General features: G+C 42.4%; 1 protein-coding gene across 1 annotated transcript in view; it reads left to right on the forward strand.

Annotated features, from left to right (window-relative positions):
* The first annotated feature begins 1,813 nt into the window (after window positions 1-1,813).
* The window catches only part of ALDH7A1 (aldehyde dehydrogenase 7 family member A1), a 31,617-nt gene continuing 19,529 nt past the window's right edge, over window positions 1,814-13,901 (forward strand). The window contains exons 1-5 of the mRNA XM_083702387.1: window positions 1,814-2,064; window positions 4,742-4,795; window positions 9,572-9,637; window positions 10,683-10,763; window positions 11,583-11,706. Of these exons, the coding sequence (XP_083558513.1) occupies window positions 1,882-2,064; window positions 4,742-4,795; window positions 9,572-9,637; window positions 10,683-10,763; window positions 11,583-11,706 (508 nt within the window). The 5' untranslated portion in view covers window positions 1,814-1,881. The remainder of the gene's footprint in view (window positions 2,065-4,741; window positions 4,796-9,571; window positions 9,638-10,682; window positions 10,764-11,582; window positions 11,707-13,901) is intronic.

Below are 13,901 nucleotides of genomic sequence, written 5' to 3' on the forward strand. Positions count from 1 at the left end.
AGTACAAGCCAGGATCAGGACCAAAGTATGTAGCACTGAGCAAAGGGGAAAGCGGCCTCTTTCTAGCTGAAAAACCAGATACCTCTCAGGGCACCTCTCAGACTTTATTGTCTCTTTGCCAGATGTCAGAGTCAGAACTTGTGAACAAAATCTCTCTGAAGTAGGGTCACCCGAGTTCATAATCTCTGTGAGGCTTCTTGTCAATTTCAAAGGCTTGTGCCTGGGCTGCTCGCCTTTCTAGGGGCTCATTGTGACAATGAATGGTATACCATGGCAGTTATGGCCACAAAAAAACCTTTTAATTAAGTGAAATCGGAAGCTGCTCTTTAAGTATATGTTCTTGCTTGATCTACTTCTGGGGCAGCTGAAGTTCCGACTGCATCAGAAACTGCACAACTTACAGCCAGCTGGAGCCTACTTGATGTTAGGAACTAAATTAACCTTTTAGGAATAAGACTTGGTCTAAGGGTCACTAGAACGAAGTTCAAGAGATACAGTGCAGAATGAATATCTGAATGTAATGGATTTAAAATCTTTGCATTATTTAAACTTGTTTTCTTTGGAGATCAAAGGTAAAAATCCCCCCAAAGAGGACATTATGGGGGGCAGGCTTTTGTTAGCGGGGTGCAGAACCTCAGTTAACGGAGTATTTTTAATGCTTTTCAATAATTTTTGAGGATTGGCTATGCCCATGGGTTGGGCAGCCACCTGTCAGAGATGCTTTAGTTGAGAGTCGTGCATTGCAGGGGGGTTGGACTAGATGACCCTCGGGGTCCCAACTCTACTACTCTATGCACAGAAAGCATTACATGTCGGTCTGTGCCAAGAAGCAGCAGCAACTAAACCACACAGAGCAAGGCTGCAGACATGCGCTCAGTAAGTGGGCCTAGATCCCTGCAACTGACTTAGCCCGGAGTCTCCATGGGCCATATTTCGCTTGCCATATTTCAAACAGTGAATATCCAGACAGATAAACTATTTTTTTGGCATAGCTGTTGAACTTTTATTTGCAAAATAAAAATAGAAAAAAAGAGTTTTGCCATATATCTGGATTTTCCTGGACATTTAAGCGATTTCCGCCCAGATGCTGTTTGTGATGGCAGAATACCGCCTATGCCCGGAATTTCCGGATATATCTATGTCAACCCTAAGTAATGCAACCAGGGAACAGAACTGGATAAATTGCATGAAAATGACAGCTGTGGATTGGAAATAGGCAAATGATTCCATCTCATGAGTTTTTTTGGGCAAAAAAAAACAACAACAGGCTTTCCGTATTTTGTAAAATTCCTGAATCAAATCTGTTTGAGGTTTGTTTTTGTGTTTTTTTTAGGAAGACCACAAAATTGTTGAGCGTTTTTTAAATAGAAAACCCACCAAAATGGTTGATTGTTTCTTTTGGGGAACAATCCCAGATGGTTGGGCTTTTTTTGGAGAGAGAAACTTCTCTCCAAAAGAGTGATCTTTGCCATACCTCCTGCTTTCCCGGCCCAAATCCCCCCCCCCGACCCTCAGAAAACAGGGATTTTCCCGACTCGTGGCAAGCCTATCTTTGGAGTTCTTTCCCTGAGAAACCGGCTTGCCGCGCGCCCGGATTTCCCCGGACCCCTGCTACTAGAGACAGCGGTGCCGTGTCCGGGATATCCCGGACGCGTGGCAACGCCCGGCGAGAAGGGCGTCGCCTTCCCTAGTGTCACCTGCGGGGACGAGGAAAGCTCCTGTTGCTGGCCCCGCCGCCGATTGGACGCGGCTCCGCCTGGTCTGTGGGCGGGGTACCCTACGGGCCAATCGCCGCCGTCGGAATGTGTTTTTGGGGGCGTGGCGGATCCTCTCCCCCTCCGCAGCCTCCTGGCAGGCGCGCAGATAGCTCTGGGCGGCGCGATGCTGCGGACGACGCTCCGCCTCTGCGCTCTGTCGCGACGTGTCCGCTCGGCCTCCGCCGCTTCCAGCGCCTCCATGTCGACGCTGCTGATCAGCCAAGGCCGCTACTCGTGGCTCCAGGAGCTGGGGCTTCGCGAGGAGAACGAGGGCGTCTACAATGGCTCCTGGGGAGGCCGAGGAGAGGTAGGCAGCCACGGGCGGGAGCAAGCCTGAAAGTCACCGCAGCCAAATTTGGAGTCCAATGCGGATTTGCAGTTCTCCATGTGCTCTGACTTTAGCAGGGTTTCCCGAAACAGCTTTATTCCTGTTATTCTTTTCATTTATATACATTGCAACCACCAGTGCCGGATTTTACGTATAAGCTAAACAAGCTATAACTTAAGGTCCCACTCTCTTGGGAGCCCCCCAAAAAATTTAAAGGAAAAAAATATTAATATACTTCTTCTTAGTTGTAATTCGGTTCAACAATTACTTTGATAAAATACATATTTTGTTATGTGCAAGTGGCTTTAGATACCTATCAGGTCCATAAATTACCATATAGCATATATTCAACACAAAAAACAGCTGGACATATAAAGGGCTCCATTACCTTCAGTAGTTTGGGGTCTCATCAAACCTAAATCCGGCCCTGATTGCAACAATGTTTTAGCCATCATTGTAACATTCTCACATCATTGTAACATGTTCATGCTAAAATGATTGTAAATTTTTTGAAATGTATAAAATTGAAAATCACGAATTAAAAAAATCCTCTCTTCTCATTAATACAGTATATGTTTTCAAAACTGCAGGTTTTTATGATGACCCTGCCAACGTCTTGATCTGTTTGCAGCTTGTTATTATTTAAACTTTTAAAAATAATTTTCATTTATATACATTGCAACAATTATTTAGCTATAATTGTAACATTTTTACTTTCGACTCCCTTCCCCCTCTTTCTGCAGTCCCTTGGGTTTATTTTCATCCTTTCCTGCATGCTCCGGATTGTCTTATTCTTTTAATCCTCTCTTCTCATATCTATCTTATATATGTTTTCAAAACTGCAGGTTTTTACGATAATCCTACCAATGTCTTGATCTGTTTGCAGCGCTCTCTCTCTCTCTCTCTCTCTCTCTCTCTCTCTCTCTCTATACTACAATTCCCATCATCCCTAACCTTTGGTCCTACTAGATTGACATGATGGGAGTTGTAGTCCTCAAAAAGCAGCTGACTTTGGGAAACCCCGCTTTAGACGAAGGCTGAAAAGACAGTGAAGATTAGCTGGAAGCGAAATACAGTGATTTATTGTAGTTAATTAACATGGGAGCGTTGGTAGCAAGTTAGCCCACGCTGGGGCATGTCTAACATGCCCCTGCAGTGCGATTTTTATTTGAAACAGACATCATCCCGAGACAGCACAATGGTGCCACAATTGCATTTCCCGGTAGATTGCAATTTTTGAAGTTCTGCGATGGCCAAATCTGGCTACAGCCAGGTTCCTTTTGGAAGTTGGAATGTCCTTAGGCTTATGATGTGAGATTTGTGCCCGTACATATTCTGTGGAAAAGGAGCCTGCCTTTTAATGTGTAACCTTTCAGTGGTTTTGAAACACACTTGATTTTGTCTATCTTTTAACAAAAATGTTGCCCTTTACCAGTTGCCACAGTCCGTTTCCTGGCCGGAATCGGCAGGAGAAAGGGACACGTTAATCATTCATATTGTTGGGCTGAGAAAATGTTTGTCCTTTGGCTATGCTCCTACCTTTGGACCTTCTCTTTCTGGAGATGTTTGGGTACCCTACTTGGAGGGCTCCCAAAGACATCTAGCCTGGCCACTGTCGGTGGATGTTGGTCGAGAGGGAGCGATTCCAGACCCAGTAGGCCTTCCTTAGTTATTTATCATGCATATGTATAGCCCGCTCCTTAATAATATCAAGAGAGTATAATATCCAGAATATCAAACCATAAGAATACGGAAACATGCTACTTAGGGTTCTTGCCTGGTCTCTTGGGCAGAGTAGGAACTGCTTCTGGATCACCAAGCAAGAAAAAATCCATAATTGGCTGCTAACTCTTGTGCACATCTGCATAATAATAATAATAGTAATTTATTTATACCCTGTCCATCTGACTGGGTGGGCAGCTCCCAACAGAATATTAAAAATACAATAAAATATCAAACATTAAAAACTTCCCTAAACAGGGCTGCCTTCAGATGTCTTTAAAAAGTTGTGTAATTCTTGAAATCCAAAAGGAGGGCGTTCCACAGGGCGGGTGCCACTACCGAGAAGGCCCTCTGCCTGGTTCCCTGTAACCTCACTTCTCGTAGTGAGGGAACCGCCAGAAGACCCTCAGAGCTGGACCTCAGTGTCTGGGCTGAATGATGGGGATGGAGACGCTCCATGTATATTGGGCCAAGGCGAGGCTGCTGTATGCGGTGGACAGAACAGCCCTATGCATAGTCTTAATAATCTACTTAGAAGTGAATTTCATTGCATTCGGCCTTAAATGCACTCGGGAGAAGAAATATAATTGCCTCAATCCAGCCGAAGGTTGCATGTTTTGTTTGATGGTCCCATCTCTCGCCAGAGCAAGGCCGCTTCATAGGAATCCAAACTCAGGATCTGTGTATCATCTTATGGGTTTTCCCCACGACGGTACTGCCCAATGTGCTCATGCATGTGCCCAAAGCCTACTTTGGTGTGCAGATTGTGGTTCTCGTTCCGCTGCAGATCAGGGTGAGTGTATTTAGATTGAGATATAGGACCATCCATACTATGTCCTTTCCTGATGTAGAAGTGACTCTTGAACCTTAATCCTTAAGGCTAGAGAAGAAGCTATGTTCTTGGTGACTAAAGGGCACATCTTTCTCTCTTTAGGTTGTGACAACATATTGCCCTGCAAACAATCAGCCAATTGCCAGAGTTCGTCAGGTAAGGTTCTTTCTTTCTTTCTTTGATTGAGTCTATAGATAAATGCTACACTGGAAATTTTTGCAATACTCTTCGAATAGCCAAAGGCAAGGTTTGGAATGTCAGTAGAGCTAATTGGGGAGGGGATGTGGAAAAGTAGCTGAGAGCAGTGGAAGATGGAAATTTTATGGTTGTACGCTGCCTTCCTCTGCTGGAATTAAATCACATGTGTTGAAATGGTGGTTGCGCCACAGAAATGGGTTCGTGGTATATTTCCTCTTTTATTTTACCACTTCAGGCAAACTATTTCCAAAGGCTCTGAAGCTTTTTATGTCCAAATAGCACCACCTTCTTCCATAAAACTAAAATTTGCTGGTTGGGTACATTCTTTTTTTTAATAAAAATTTTTATTGAGGATTTTTTATTACAATAGAAAGAAAGAAAAAAAGAAAAAAGACAGAAAAAACAACATAACAGAATACAAACAATGTTCTTTCTCTTCATTATTGGACCCCCTCACGTCTTTCACTCCTACTTTCCAAATTTATAGAACCTCAACCAGCAAATTATCACCTTATTTCCATTCTTATTGTACACTTTTCCAATGTTTTATCCCTAACTTTGAATAATTTTATCTAAATCTTAAATCTCTAATCTTACCATAATATTTATTCAAAATCTATTTTTCTCATAAAATTCACTCATTCTCGCAATCTTTTCACCAAATTTTATGGTGCCCAGTTATTTTCAAATCTCTCATCCTTCTTAACTCTCGTACAGTTTATAGTGCTTTTGTAAATAGTCCTTGAATTTCTTCCAGTCCTCTTCCACTGCTTCCTCTCCCAGGTCTCGAATTCTGCCAGTCATTTCTGCTAACTCCATGTAGTCCATCAGTTGCATCTGCCATTCTTCCAGTGTGAGCAAATCTTGGGTTTTCCAATATTTAGCGACGAGTATCCTTGCTGCTGCTGTTGCATACATAAAAAGTGTTCTATCATTCTTTAACACCCTCTGGCCAACAATCCCCAAAAGGAAGGCCTCTGGTTTCTTAGGGAAGGTATACTTAAATACCTTTTTCAGCTCATTATATATCATTTCCCAGAAGGCCTTAACCTTGGGGCAGGTCCACCAGAGGTGAAAGAACGTTCCTTCAGTTTCCTTACATTTCCAACACTTATTGTCTGACAAGTGGTATATTTTTGCTAGCTTGACTGGGGTCATGTACCACCTATATATCATTTTCATAACATTTTCTTTTAAGGCATTACATGCCGTAAACTTCATACCGGTGGTCCATAACTTTTCCCAGTCAGCATGATATTATAGCCAATGTCCTGTGCCCACTTTATCATAGCTGATTTAACCGTTTCATCCTGTATATTCCACCTCAGCAGCAAGTTATACATTCTTGAGAGTACTTAGTCTTAGGTTCTAACAGTTCTGTTTCCAGTTTCGATTTTTCCACCTGGAATCCTAACTTTTTATCCAATTTAAAAACCTCTTTAATCTGAGCATAATGTAGCCAGTCTCGCACTTTATCTTTTAGTTTCTCCAAACTCTGCAATCTCCAATTGTCTCCATCTCTCTCTAGTATTTCCCAATATTTCGGCCATTTGACCTCCATATTGGGTCTTTTCACAGCTTTAGCTTCCATAGGTGATAACCACCTTGGGGTCTTATTTTCTAATAAGTCTTTATATTTTGTCCAGACATTAAACACTGCTTTCCTTACAATATGGTTCTTGAAATTCTTGTGAATCTTAACCTTGTCATACCACAGATATGCATGCCATCCAAAAGCATTATTAAATCCTTCCAAATCTAAAACATCAGTGTTTTCAAGAAGCAGCCAATCTTTCAACCAGCAGAAAGCTGCTGATTCATAGTACAACTTTAAGTCTGGCAGGGCAAAGCCCCCTCTTTCTTTAGCGTCAGTTAGTATTTTAAACTTAATTCTGGGCTTTTTGCCCTGCCAGACAAATTTAGAAATGTCTTTTTGCCACCTCCCGAAACACTCCATTTTATCCACAATCTGTAAAGTTTGAAATAAAAACAGCATCCTTGGCAATACGTTCATTTTTATAGCAGCAGTTCGACCCAACAAGGAAAGTTTCAGTCTTGACCAACTTTCTAAGTCTCTCTTAATTTCTATCCAACACTTTTCATAGTTGTCCTTAAATAAATTCAAATTTTTTGCTGTTATGTTCACCCCTAGGTATTTTACTTTTTTAACCACGTTTAACTCTGTCTCTTTCTGAAACCTTTCTGACTCTGAAACTGTCAAGTATTTTTTCCAATACCTTAGTTTTTTGTTTGTTTAATTTGAAACCCGCCACCCGACCAAAATCTTGAATCAATTGTAATGCCCTTTTCGTACTAGATTCTGGCTCCTGTAAAGTCAAAACTAGGTCATCTGCGAAAGCCTTAAGTTTGTACTGTTTCGCTCCGACCTGAATTCCTTCCACCAACCGGTCCCCTCTAATCATGTTCAGGAGCACCTCCAGGACTGAAATAAATAGCAGAGGGGAGATAGGGCAACCTTGTCGTGTTCCTTTTTCAATCTTAAATTCTTCTGTCACCACATTGTTAACTATTAATTTAGCCTTTTGTTCTGAATAGATTGCATCTATCCCATTTTCAAATCCCCGTCCCACTCCCATCCCTTCCAAATTTTTCTTCATAAATTTCCATGAAATATTATCAAAGGCCTTCTCCGCATCTATAAATATTAACATAGCTCTTGTATTGATATTTGTTTGCAAAAGTTCCAAAATATCAATAATATTCCTTGTGTTAGCAAACAAGTGTCTTCCTGGGAGAAAGCCAGCCTGATCTCTATGAATCACTTCACTTAAAACTTTTTTAAATCTGTTTGCTAGAATATCTGCAAAAATTTTGTAATCCACATTTAGAAGGGAAATGGGGCGGTAGTTCTTAAGTTGTGTCTTTTCCAGTTCTGATTTTGGTATCAATGTGATGAAAGCTTCTTTCCACGTTTCCGGTGCCTTCTTCCCCTCCAGAATCTCGTTGCAAACCTCCATTAATGGATGTATCAAATAGTCTTTCAGTACCTTATAATATTTGGAGATAAGCCCATCTGGTCCTGGAGACCTGCCCAATTGCATATTCTGAATGGCAACTTCAATCTCTAATCGTGATATTTTACAATTCAGGATTGATCTATTTTCTTAGGACAATCTTGGTAGTCCATTTTTTATCAAAAATTGTTCGATCTCAGCCTCATTTTGCGGCCCTTGAGTGTATAATTGTTTAAAATATCTCTGGAAGCACTTCCTTATCTCCACAGGGTTCTGAACATTTCTTCCTTCAATCTCTAGGTTGGTGATCGTGTTTAATTTTTGTCTCTTTTTCAACTGCCATGCTAGCAGTTTTCCACATTTATTTGCCGAATCAAATGATCTTTGTTTCATTAACTTAATTTTCCACTCCACCTCCTGATTTATCAATTTGGAGTATTGTGCTTGATAGAATTTAATTTCTTTCAAAATCTCTTTTGACTTCGGCTTCGATCTTAGCTTCTTCTCACATTCTTTAATTTTCTCCAAAATCTTATCTTTTTTCTCATTTTGTGCTCTTTTCTTTATGGTGTTCTGTTGTATCAGAAACCCCCTCATAACCGCTTTACTTGCGTCCCAGACGGTTCTTTTTTCCACCGTAGCGTTCAAATTTATCTCAAAGTAGTCCTTCAAAGTTTTTTTGGGCCTTTTTGATAATCTCCTGATCTCTAAACAAATTGTCATTCATCCTCCATCTGAAGGAGCCGGTTGGAATTAGTCTCATATCCATCTTTACGGCATTATGGTCGGAGCAGGTCTTTGGGCAGATTTCCACTTTTTTTGTCTTGGGTGCCAGACCTCTAGTTATCCATATTTGGTCGATTCTTGTCCATGTCAGTTGGGCTTCAGAAAAGAATGTTCCTTCTCTTCCCAGGGGGTTTTTTGTTCTCCAAATGTCAATCAAGTCCATATTGTCAGTCAGTTCAAAGAATGTTTTAGGTAGTCTGCCATCTTTTGTCACATTTTGACTATGTGACTTGTCCATGTTGGTTGATGGCACCCCATTCATATCTCCCATCAAAATGATGTTGTCATAGTTCAGATAGTCCAGCATTATCTCATGCAGCTTCTTATAAAATTCCGATTTCCCCTCATTTGGTGCATAAATTCCTAATATCAAAAACTTTTCTCCTTGATTTTGTATCTCAATTGCCAAAATTCTTCCTTGCTCGTCTTTAAATAAAAATTTCGGTGACAGGCTCTCTTTTGCATATATCACCACTCCTCTTTTCTTAACTCGGTCTGAAGAAATAAATTCTTGGCCTAATCTTTTGTTTATTAACACTTTTCTGTGGAGCCTAGTCACATGTGTTTCCTGCAAACAAATAATGTCCAATTGTTCTTTTTTCAATATGTGAAATATTCTTCTCCTTTTTTCCGGGGAATTGGCGCCATTAATGTTCCAGCTCAGAAGTTGCAGAGACATCCTGGACAAATCTGTTATTCCTCTCCTGGTGGTGTCTTTTTGTCCTGGTCTTCAGACCCCAAAGGTGTAGGTGTAGGTATCGGCACTGGTCCAGACCCTGAAGATCTTTCAATCCCTTTCTGAAGGTCCTCTCCGTAGGTACTCAAAAATTTATCTTTGTCCTCGGCTGTTTTAATTTTAACCTTCTTCCCTCTGAGGTTGGGTACATTCTTTTTCCATTGCTGTTTTCTACAAGAGTCAAAAAATTACAAACGTTGTGACTCTTGTTTATTTTAAAAAAATATATCGTTACAGGCCAGTATCGAAGACTATGAAGAAACACTAAAGAAAGCTAAAGAAGCCTGGAAAATATGGGCAGAGGTAAGTTTGAATTCCTTAATACTTTTCTGAAATACAGGCAGCTTCCTGTTTATACGGGGGTTATGTTCAGAAGCACCTCGCAGGTCGGTGAAATTGTGTGTAATTGAAACCCATTGAAAAAGCCTGCAAACGATGACCCCCATTCTGCCCCTTTACATATTAAAAATCACAATAAAACACCAGACATTAAAAACTTCCCTAAACAGGGCTACCTTCAGATGTCTTCTAAAAGTCAGGTAGTTGTTTATTTCCTTGACATCTGATGGGAGGGGGTTCCACAGGGCAGGTGCCACCACCAAGAAGGTCCTCTGCCTGGTTTCCTGATGTTTCCAAGACACTTCTGGGTTCGGCACGATGCGCTTACACACAGTTGTGCATGCATTGAATGCGCATAAACACATTCTTTGATGAGCCACAGACTCATTAAACTCATTTTTATTAAGCCGCACCATTAGATTCTAATGTGTTTGCCTTAATTTGTGTGAGTCCTCTTTCTGATGCTTTACACCTTATGCTACCACTGTAAGCAGTCGCTATTAGAGTTGTGCTTTACAGGTGGCAGTTTGTGTGGTAGATCTGTGACTTCATTAGTACTGGAAGACTAAACGGCAACACCAAGATTTCAAAAATGCGGGTCATAGAAAGGGAAGCCACAACTTTTGAGGAACTAAAGACGCACTTTGGCACACGTGCATTTTTGAAAAGCATCTGCATCTCTCGACAGATTTATTTCAACTGTCTTATGCATTCTCACAAATATGTATACATACACACACAATGGGAAGTGTTCAGAGGAATCTGTAGCTTTTGAAATACCAAATAAAATTTTCATCGGATTTCCCTGGAATTCAGACAAGTTGTGTCACCCAAGAAATGACCCACAATATATTTTTTTAACTGATAAGATAAGTTACCTTGATACTTTGAATGGTATTAATAGAGATCTCCTCATCTGGATGCATGTTATTTAAACGTACGGTTTGGGACAAAGTCCACAGTGTTTCGTAAGACGGGGCTTAAACCCGTTTTCCTCTTCTTTGTCTAGGTTCCTGCACCCAAACGAGGAGAAATTGTGAGACAGATTGGTGATGCCCTGAGAAAGAAAATCAACGTTTTGGGAAATCTGGTACGGTTTGCTGCTGCGACAATCACTCAGGCTGAAGGTTTTGGAACCATGTCTAAAATACAGCCACATCTGTAAAATAAGAAATGATACAGTTTCGCTTGTGTGAATACATTGGGGTTGCAAACCCCGACAATCGGCAACTGAGCGTAAGTGCTTGCAAACTGGGTCAGCTTCGCCTTTGAGCCAGTGCCAACGACTGGGCTCAACCTCTTCAGCCCAGACTGGGCCAGGCGATCTGGCAAAGCAGTTCCAGAGACCTTCCACTGTAGGGAGCAGGTCTGAGTGCTGTGGACTCTCAGTTTAGAGCTGTGAGCACCAAACTCAGTTCCAAAAGTCAGCGGAGCACAGCAGAGTATGAACCACACAAACAACAGCTCTGAGGTATAACTTCTTTTATTCTCTACAGCTACTGCATAAACTAACTAAAGACTAATCGGAGACGCTGGACTGCATGAGTATTACAGCTGCTTGAGCAGTCACTTTATCTATATACAGATAACACTCAGACTCCCACAGGCTGGAGAGGAAGAAGCGATGAGCAAAATCTGCCCCCTCCTTTCTGAAACATTGTCAGCAGATTCTTGCTATGCGAGGGGTGAAACATCCTCAAACTGCGTGGGCCAAAATGGACCACCCAGCGCCATTTTGACAGCCGGTGATTGACTGCCCGCCTGTCAGACTTGACACATGGGAACTGGGAGGATGGGGATCCAGCCCACTGGTTGGTGCAGTTCCTTGCCTCTGGTTTATATAGCGTTTAGTAGAATATTTCCTATTGAGTGATTGAACAGGACCAACACATTTCCTTAATACTGTCAGGTTTCTTTGGAGATGGGGAAGATCTCTGCTGAGAGTGTTGGCGAAGTCCAAGAATATGTGGATGTCTGTGACTATGCAGTTGGCTTATCCCGGATGATTGGTGGACCTGTCTTGCCTTCAGAAAGTAAGCATGTATCTTTCCCTTTTCTCTCTCTAAATCATAGCTGTCAACCGTCCCTTATTTGGCGGGAAACTCCCTTATCCCAGCGCTGTTTCCCGCTGCTGTCCCGGATTGAGGATGTCCCTTTAATTTCCCGGGTTTCATTCTCGCCTGGCTCGGGAGGGAAGCAGCGGCTCGGGGTCCTCTGCCTCGAGAGAGTGAGAGAGAGTGCGCGCACGAGCTACCGCGTCTCCATCTCTCCCTTTTCCCCCTCGGGCGCGTTGTGAGGAGACGGGTGGCGGTGGGCGGACAGGCAGCCCCCCTCTTGCGAGACTTCCGCTGCACTGCCAGGAGAAGCCGAAGGTGCTGAGGGAGGAGGAACAGGAGGGGATGGGGAGGGACGCAGAAGGGTGTCACGTCGCCGCAACCGCCTCATGCTGGGCTCGCGGGCGGCATGGGCGAGAGTCTCCCTCCCTCCCTCTCTCTCGGGTGGGGAAGGACCGATGGAACTCCTTGCGCCAGGACGACGGCAGCCCCAACATGCTGCTTAGCATACCCTCCAACCAGTGCAGCATCTTAATGTAGTGATTGCCCCCTCTGCATCCCTTTCCTAACACTATTTTTATAAATAATTTGTCCATCCATAGTTCAATTTTTTACAAGTCTTCTGTCAATCCTACCAATGTATGTAACTCTTTACAATAGCTTTTCAAATAAATTATCAACTTTCCCCATTCTTTATTAGAGAGGTCCTCTTCCTGGTTGCTAATTCTGCCTGTAAGCTTTGCCATCTCAAATCAGTTTTGTCTGCCACTCTTCTTTGGTGGGAGTTGTAGACCCTTAGGATCATCTAGTCCAACCCCCTGCAAAACACAGTCAGTGGCAGCCAAAGAAGAGGGCTCCATGAGTGCCGGATTTCTGTATAAGCTAAGCCCAAATCCCTTATTTTGGCTGCTGATCCCTTATTTTCGAGGCTGCTGGCCCCTTATTTTCAAATCTGTAAGTTGTCAGCTATGCTCTGAATACATACTGGATGCTATTAAGTAACTCAGGGCAGGAAAATCTCAGCACTGTCAACTTTGTGGCTGCATTTCACGGCTGTTGTCTTGAGCGTGTTGGCACAGTGAAGAAAATTTGTATTTTCTTGTATTTTCATCCAAGAAGCAGGCTGAGCGATGCCTTCATTGGTTCCAGCGGAATAAGTTATCATGCCTGTGGATCACCTTGTATAACTCCTCAAAATGCACAAATAAATGGGATGCAACCCTGAGATTCTCCTTGCCAAACCTTGCTTCCCACTCAGAATACAAAACTAAGAAGAAATAAGCTCTTCTGGCAGGATTGCAGCCTTGAGATAACAACAGATATAACTTGCATTGCATGGCTAACAGTTGGGTGTGGACTTTTCAATTACTCGGCTAGGAGCGCCCCAATTTTCAGTGAGCAGAGGTGGAAGGTTTAACCCTTCCCTTGCTTTGAAAGAATGAAGGATCACACCTCCACTTCCCCATGTACTGTGGTCCTAGTGAAAATCCATGCAGCTGGCATGATTTTTTCAAGCAGCACAGGTAAATAGGTTGAAATGGATGTATTGAATAGTATATGGGATATATGCGGCATTTATGGGTAACACTGGAAACCATGGAAGGGAAATCCACAGGTGAAGAAATTTATGGGGTTTTATGTTTATGTGAAAAATCAATAAATAAGATTTACAAAAAATACGATTTTTTTCAGCAGGTAGCAGTATACAGGTAAAGTATTTTTATATCTTAAAAAAGAGATCTTATTTCAGAGTATATAAAATATGCCTGTAAGCACGTTTTGGCCCAAAAAGTAACGAAATCGTACAGTAATTGGTGACCTCTTAACTTAAAACAGGTATTGCACCTTTTGAGTATATTTCATGGATGTTGGAAAGCTGTACACCATGGTTGAAAAGACCACTAAATTGGGAGCAACTATTGAATTAGGTTTGCGCTCAGTGCTGAAACCTGATTTAATGCACTCAAACCATGGTTTCTCCAGGGACGCGGGTGGTGCTGTGGGTTAAACCACAGAGCCTAGAACTTGCCGATCAGAAGGTCAGCGGTTCGAATCCCCGTGACGGGGTGAGCTCCCGTTGCTCGGTCCCTGCTCCTGCCCACCTAGTAGTTCGAAAGCACATCAAAGTGCAAGTAGATAAATAGGTACCGCTCTGGCGGGAAGGTAAACAGCGT

Source organism: Podarcis gaigeae (genome assembly GCF_964106915.1).
Source record: "Podarcis gaigeae genome assembly, chromosome: 11".
NCBI classification, from domain to species: Eukaryota; Metazoa; Chordata; class Lepidosauria; order Squamata; family Lacertidae; genus Podarcis; species Podarcis gaigeae.